Source organism: Dysidea avara, chromosome 14, assembly GCF_963678975.1.
Source record: "Dysidea avara chromosome 14, odDysAvar1.4, whole genome shotgun sequence".
Classification (NCBI taxonomy): Eukaryota; Metazoa; Porifera; class Demospongiae; order Dictyoceratida; family Dysideidae; genus Dysidea; species Dysidea avara.
In genome coordinates this window covers 10339282-10347038 of record NC_089285.1, presented here as the reverse complement: position 1 = coordinate 10347038, position 7757 = coordinate 10339282, and the positions used below count along the sequence as shown (strand labels likewise).

The following is a 7757-nucleotide window of genomic DNA, read 5'->3' as shown; positions in this document are numbered from 1 at the left end:
CACACGCAAATGTGTCTTAGTAAATTCAAAATGTTGGCACATACTGTTTTGGGAGAACTTGTTGCAACTCAACCTGCAGCCTATGGAGTTTTGAGACAGCTCATTGTGTAAATAAATCTTACTAGTTAAAAGCATACCTGTTAGAAACAATTAAGTTTCTAAGGATACATTATACCGTTTGTATTGAACTGTAACTGTTTGTTTGTATTATACTGTTTGTATTGAACTGTAACTGTTTGTTTGTATTATACTGTTTGTATTGAACTGTAACTGTTTGTTTGTATTATACTGTTTGTATTGAACTGTAACTGTTTGTTTGTATTTATACTGTTTGTATTGACATGTAACTGTTTGTTTGTATTATACTGTTTGTATTGAACTGTAACTGTTTGTTTGTATTATACTGTTTGTATTGAACTGTAACTGTTTGTTTGTATTATACTGTTTGTATTGACATGTAACTGTTTGTTTGTATTATACTGTTTGTATTGAACTGTAACTGTTTGTTTGTATTATACTGTTTGTATTGAACTGTAACTGTTTGTTTGTATTATACTGTTTGTATTGAAATGTAACTGTCTGTTTGTATTATACTGTTTGTATTGAAATGTAACTGTTTGTTTGTATTATACTGTTTGTATTGAACTGTAACTGTTTGTTTGTATTATACTGTTTGTATTGAACTGTAACTGTTTGTTTGTATTATACTGTTTGTATTGAAATGTAACTGTCTGTTTGTATTATACTGTTTGTATTGAAATGTAACTGTTTGTTTGTATTATACTGTTTGTATTGAACTGTAACTGTTTGTTTGTATTATACTGTTTGTATTGAACTGTAACTGTTTGTTTGTATTATACTGTTTGTATTGAACTGTAACTGTTTGTTTGTATTATACTGTTTGTATTGAAATGTAACTGTTTGTTTGTATTATACTGTTTGTATTGAACTGTAACTGTTTGAACTGTAACTGTTTGTTTGTATTATACTGTTTGTATTGAACTGTAACTGTTTGTTTGTATTATACTGTTTGTATTGAAATGTAACTGCCTATGGCCTTAATTGTGTTGAACAGTTTTACCTTACTGAAAATAAATATTTCATACAAAGTTGTAGCTACATATACGATGCATGCAAAGTTAAAACATCGTGATAGTTATCAATTGTGATATGTTGCATCATGCAATCGTGAAAGTAACAATATTTCACAATTGCTCAGCCCTAGGCAGCAGAAGCACTACATAAAAGGAATTAATGACATGCAGAGACGAGGTGGTCACTGGACACAGCAGCATGATAAACAAAGAGACTCTGTATGCTGCTTAAAGATAAATGCACAACCCAAAGGCAAATAACAAAAATGATGTTAATGGAGGAATTTGGTTTTGGCCTGTACTATTCTGGTCAATAAATCTTGCATACAACTCAACTTCAATGGTTTCTGAAGAAGTTTGACTTGCAAGTTAATTATTGTTGAATGGAGCAGAGAGAAAGTTAACTTGTACTATAGCCAACTAGAAGGCCCCAACTAACATGGAATGGGATGGTTACAATGAAGCAGCAGAGCATCTCGATGGCGGATCCAGCATGGTGGATTTGGGGCAATCCCCCCCCCCCCCCGTTTTTTGAGCCATATAGAGCTATATCACTTTGATATGCCAGTTAAGTCCAAAATCGGTTTATTACTCAAGAATTACTGACATATTACATTTAGTTTGAAAGGCAGGCATGCAGATCTAGAGCTCTCAACTCTCACGCATTGAAGCAAAATGTCACTCTCTTACTCACAACACCTCTAAACTCATGCATTGATCTCTCTGACTCATGCATATTAATGTTAATCTCGAACCAAAGCAGCCTGTATTCATGAGTGTAATTATATATGTTAGGGTTGTTCAGCCACCAACCATCAACAGAAGCCATGTAAACAGAAAGCCGTCTCCCTTGCCATTATTGAACTCATTGCACACCTTATAGCTAGCTAACTGACTTCACATTATTTTTTAACATGCAATTATACCAAGTCATTTCCATACTGTATATATTGTATGTATTAAGGTCATTAACTGTTATAATCAAAAAACAGAGCCTTGTCATAAATGCAGTCCTGCAGCAGCAGTGCTCAAGTCTGCGAAGAAAGCAACATCAACCTAGGGCACACATGTACAGCAGCAAATAATGAATTATATATATTTTTATTAAGTGCAAGTGCTGAAGGTCTGTAGGACACCTGGTCCTACAGCCTGCTCAAAGACGTTAGCTACATATATAATAGCTATGTATACATTATGCAATATAATCCCTTACTGTAGCTATGTGATTAAAATCTGTTCCAAAAATTATGAATTTTTGATCAAAATTGCATCTGAGAATGTCTTTAAGTTCCTAACTTTTCCCATTCCAAAGACCCAACTAGAGGTGAAATCCTTCACATTTAGGAGTGTGATTCACACTGTAGGTGAGTCTCCTTCCCTCTACATAATATAATCTCACTTATGTTCTCACTCAAAGTGATTTCCACCAGTTGAGAGCCACGGCTAGGGACCCGCCGATTATGCTGGCATAATTATGAGCATAATAGGTGTCTCAAAGCATTGAGCATAATGCTAGCATAATAGGTAGAATATATTTGTGTAATAGTATGAATTCTTGCTTATCAAAATAGCTATCACAAAAAGATCGATATACTCTAATAGAACAGTCAGTAACTCTAATAGAACAATCATATAACTGACTGTTCTATTAGAGTATATCGATCTTTTCTGTGATATACATTTTTACAAGTAGGTTTGTGCTTCAGCCACTTATTAAATTGGAAATTATTACTAGAGCATGGGAACTGACACTGTGAAAAAAGAGGGATATAAGATGGTATTTCCAGTGGCTTATTGAATACAAAAAAGCTTGATATAAGCTGTATTATACTAACAATCTCATGTAAGGCTTTAGTTAATGTGTTAAACATACTGAAACCATATATGTGATGGTATAGTATGGGAATTATATTAGATATAAGCTATTTCAGGTAATGTGGTAAATAAACTGAAACCATATATGTAATAGTATAGTATGCATTATACTAAAGTATCACATGAGTATAATACAGGGTTTATATTAAGGCTTATTTGTATTCAATAAGCCACTGGAAATACTATATGTGACTGGATTTGCGAAAAGGTACCTTTTTCACACATTTGACATACCAGCATACAAAATGTCATAACTGTTGACTCCTTGCACTGATTGACTTTCTTTTTGTATCAAAATGTAGCCACATAATGTAGGCATACTCATGGAAAATTACAGACACGTGCTTGCAATGATACAAAAGTTACAAGGTTTGAAAAGTGAAAAAGTGGGTCAAATTTTATGTGTGAAAAAGGTACCTTTTCGCAAATCCGGTCACATATTATATCCCACCTTTTTCACAGTGTGAAGCATAAATAATTGGGCATGATTTGAGCATAATGGGTAAGTATTGAGCATATATTTAAGCATAACAGGTAAATTTTTGAGCAGTGCAGCATAGCATAATAGGTAAAATTATGAGCATATCGGCGGGTCCCTAATTTGCAGCAGATTACAATGGAACCACGTGCGCTGCCAAGTAACTCGATGATCGACCAGAGGTACACAAGCAAAATTTCTTTCGCGAGTGTCTCTTACATAGTAGATTTAATCATCCAAACATAGTGAAGATGTTAGGAGTGTATTATCCTAGTGTACGTGACCTGCCAGTTCTAGTGATGGAAATGATGGAGTACAACCTCACTACATTACTAGAGAAGTCCCAGAATATTCCCATGTACGTAAAGTTGTCTGTACTACAAGATGTCAGTAGAGGAGTTCATTACCTACACACTCTAAACCCTCCTGTAATACATGCTGATTTGAAGTCAAACAATATTGTTATGACAAGCAGTTTGGTAGCCAAACTGTATAACTTTGGAGTGTTGGATTATTCTGGCTGTAGTGTGCATACTTGAGCTCCATTTAGGGAGTTAAATGGTGCTCAACATGGATTGCCATCTGATGTGTATTTATTTGGTCTTGTACTCGGTCATGTGATCACGCAAAGAAATCCTTACAAATGGCCTCTCAATGAAGATGGCGAACAGAAATTTCAGCGTTACTTTGCCATGTCTAGTAATGAGTCACTTAAACAACTGGCAAAGTCTTGTTTGGACTATGTTCCACAGAAACGTCCTCTGATATCAGAGGTATGCCGGAAGATTACCAGTTTAATAACAGGTGAGGTGATACTTTTGTATTGTAATAGCTATATATGTGTTATAACGTATCATCTTAGATCACTATTCTAATGATGAGAGCATCAAGATGGCTTACTCGCTGGCTATGAAAGAAGGAGTAGCTGAGTCCAGGGACCTACAGGTATTACTAGTAGGGGCAGAGAATACTGGTAAGACTTGCCTTATCTCATCTTTCCTTGATGAAGAGTTTGTTGAGGGTCAAGCTGCCACAGAAGCTATTAAAGTTGATGTGTGCAAAATTTATTGCAAAAATTGGACAAGAATTAGCCCCTCTGACAAGACTAACCTACTCTATTATCAATTTGTTGACCAGCTAAGGGAAGATGTTGTAAGAGAAATAATGCCATTTGATGCCACCAATAATGTACCAATGCCTTCTGCTACATCTTTAGTGAAAACCAGTAATGAGTTGTCTAATTCTTCTGTGCTGGCCCTAGATGATTCTTGTAAACATGAACTACATCCTCAAGCCACACAGGAAGTTTCTTCCACTGCTTTCCAATATGATCCCTATAGTCTGAATCTCACTCCGTGGGATTTCCCAGGTCAGGTAGTCTTCCATAACACTCACTCAGTTTTCATTTCAGAGAGTGGAGTAGTGACCATCACATTTAATGCCTCATTGAAATTGATGGGTAAGGTTGTTCCACGTAAAGGTTTCCTGCTATCTCCAGAATGTGGTACCATCATCTCCGGTATCCACTACTGGCTTCAGGTAGTTGATTCAGTCTGCTCAGTAGAAGGAAGGGAGGGAGACCTGTCTCCATTACAGCCAACAGTAATACTTGCTGGTACTCACATTGATTTGCTTCATCCTGACATCAAGGTAGCTTGGAAAATTGCCAAAGAATTGATTTTGCCTACACTTATAGAACAGCTTTCTGACAAGCCTTATGCTAAACACTTAGCTGGAATGAATGAAAGCATTGAAGCTGCTTTGGAGCAATTCTGTTTCTTCCTTAGCAACAAGTGTAGAGATGAAGAGATAGAGCGCTTGAAAAGTACCACCATTAAAGCTGCTAATTCATTAAACTCAAAGCAGCCAGTGTATTTTCTTAAAATTGAACAAGCACTTATGCAGCACCAAGAGCAAGTGATATCAAAATCCACAATGGTTGAAATCATTGCAGACAGCACATTTCCCATAGCTGAAAACAGCCCAGAATTTCAAGGTGTGCTAAGGTACTTCCATGATAGACGTGTCATCTTGTACTTCAGCCAGATAAAGTCTTTGAAGAATCTTGTGATCTTGTCACCGAGGTGGTTGGCTAGACTCTTCAGTTATGTCATCACTGCTCATTCTTACAAAAGAGGTAAAGGTTTTGATGAAGCTCAGCAACGGCTTGCAAAATATGGCATTCTCTATGAGAGTCTTCTCCAGCACATGTTGGACAAGTTCCACACAGACTACCCCAGTGTGGTAAAGGTTACTAAACGACAAGCGGTAGATATTTTGCTGTGCTTTCACCTGATAGCTCATATCACTAGAGAAGCTTGGTTTAGTGAAGAAGGTTATCCATCATTACCAGATAGTGGTGACACTTTCATTGTTCCTTCTCTTGTTCCTCACATTGATGGTAGGAACCCTCCTAATACCAAACAAGAGAGGATCATCTACTTCAAGTTTGTTGATGGCTTTATTCCAGTTAGCCTTTTAAATCAGTTGATAGCAGATTGTATCTGTCGTAATGTGGAAAAAAATGGTCAGCTTTTGTGGTTAGTTAGTCTGTAGTGTGTGTGTGTGTGTGTATAAGTTGAGTGGTTTATTATAGGATGAGACATGGCAAGGTGGGACTACAATTGGGAGCACACCAGAAATATTACATCAGCCGATGTGTGAAGAAGAAGAGTATTCAGTTGACCATCACTATGCCGGTGAAAAATGATGTGATTAGTTGTGAAGAAAGAAGGGAACTAATTGATAACGTTACTACATTACTGGGTGACATCATGAAGGTATTCTAGCCTGCAGCAAAGAGACCGGCTTTGTTGATTCCCTGTCCAAAGTGTTCTACCCTTCATATCACTCTTGATGCAGTGTGTAGAGGTAATACCATCTTTTGTACAGCATCTGGTGATGCTGATCTTCCTCCTGGTTACTATGGTGACTTGTTGAGTGGATCAGGTGATCTACCTACTCCATCAGGTGGGGTGATAATCTCAATGTTAGTTGTGTAATATGTAACTGTTTATAGGAGCTGAGAAGAAGTTGGAAGTATTCACTAAATACTATGCCAGTTTGACCAGTACACTACCCATCAAGAATCTCACTAGTCACTTCATCAGTGGAGGAGTGATAAGTTTTGAGGATGAGGAGGTTATCCAACAAATGGCAAGATCATCAGAAGGATCATCTCTAGTTCTGAGGAAGATAGCTAGCTCCCTTAAAGCTGGTCAGACCAAAAGTTTTGACAACTTACTATCCATCATGGAGCAACATGGGGGTGTGTCATGTTCAGAGCTAGCTGATCAAATAAGAGAAGAGCTATGACAATTGGTGATAGGTACAGTAGTTTAAATACAGTCTTCTTGAATTTCACAACCAGAACCAATGTATAATACTTATAATGACTATAAGTAGGTATACACACTACAAAGAAAGAAAAAAATATTGTATGACAATTAAACTTATATATAACAGATAAATGATGTACCAAAAGGTTTAGAATGGGGAAAAGGTGCCATAAATGGTGCAATAACAAAAAAGGAAATGTGCCACCAGTTGGATTCAAATCCAGGACTTCATACTTATAAAGCACATGCACTAACCACTTGGCTAAACACCCCACATGGAAATATGGTGGTTTATAAAAGGTATGCTATAGGTCGAATGTTTATTTGAAGTTTGCATGTGGTTAACAGAAAAAAATCCAACCAGTTTTGCTCTACATCCTTGCATTAAGCATGCCTTAATTTACATGCTGTTTTATTCTAGATGATGAGTGCTCTGTTTAGGACAAGAACAAGAAGAATGTGTGAATTCAACTGGAATGTAGACGGACATACAAAAAGATGGTTTTCTCCTTTATAAATATATGGTGTAGCAATTCTGAACAGAACCTGTTTTAAAGTGACATGAGCCCTGGTTGAATGATACATTGTAGATTATAAATGTTACCTGCTCTTTATACTGAAAATTGCTTGTTCAGTTTTAAGAAAGCCAACTGCCTGTTTTTGGAATAGCTGCTTTATTGGCAATGATTTTATCTCTTCATCTCTACACTCGTTACTGAAGAAGAAACAGACAAAGCCTGTAAGTCTTAAGCATAGGGCTTGTCAGAAATTAAAGCTCCTCCATAAGTGTAGGCAGAATCAAACATTAAGGCTTTGGCAATTACCTGAGCAATCTAGATGTCTGGATGATGCAGAATCAATATGGGTATAGATTTAGTATTACTATTGGACAAGTCCTACTTCCATTCTTCTACTTAGCAGACCAAATCAACCACCCATAGCACATTCTGAAAGTACTGGGCAGCCTTTATA

At 36.6% G+C, this 7757-nt stretch overlaps 1 protein-coding gene across 1 annotated transcript; it reads left to right on the top strand.

Moving 5' to 3' along the window:
* Positions 1–3574: 3574 nt before the first annotated feature.
* LOC136244222 (probable serine/threonine-protein kinase pats1) lies at positions 3575–7366 on the top strand. The gene is made up of 5 exons (XM_066035775.1): positions 3575–4251; positions 4310–5987; positions 6044–6417; positions 6467–7085; positions 7207–7366. The coding sequence occupies exons 1-3, from the start codon at positions 4140–4142 to the stop codon at positions 6234–6236; spliced, it is 1983 nt and encodes a 660-aa protein (XP_065891847.1). The 5' UTR covers positions 3575–4139; the 3' UTR covers positions 6237–6417; positions 6467–7085; positions 7207–7366.
* Positions 7367–7757: the final 391 nt, after the last annotated feature.

Excerpts from the sequence above, each read along its gene's own strand:
- LOC136244222 (XM_066035775.1), top strand. The coding sequence starts at position 4,140 with ATGTCTAGTAATGAGTCACTTAAACAACTGGCAAAGTCTTGTTTGGAC. Across the intron at positions 4,252-4,309 it reads GATTACCAGTTTAATAACAG|ATCACTATTCTAATGATGAG; the intron begins GTGAGGTGATAC and ends GTATCATCTTAG. Across the intron at positions 5,988-6,043 it reads AAAAATGGTCAGCTTTTGTG|GATGAGACATGGCAAGGTGG; the intron begins GTTAGTTAGTCT and ends GGTTTATTATAG.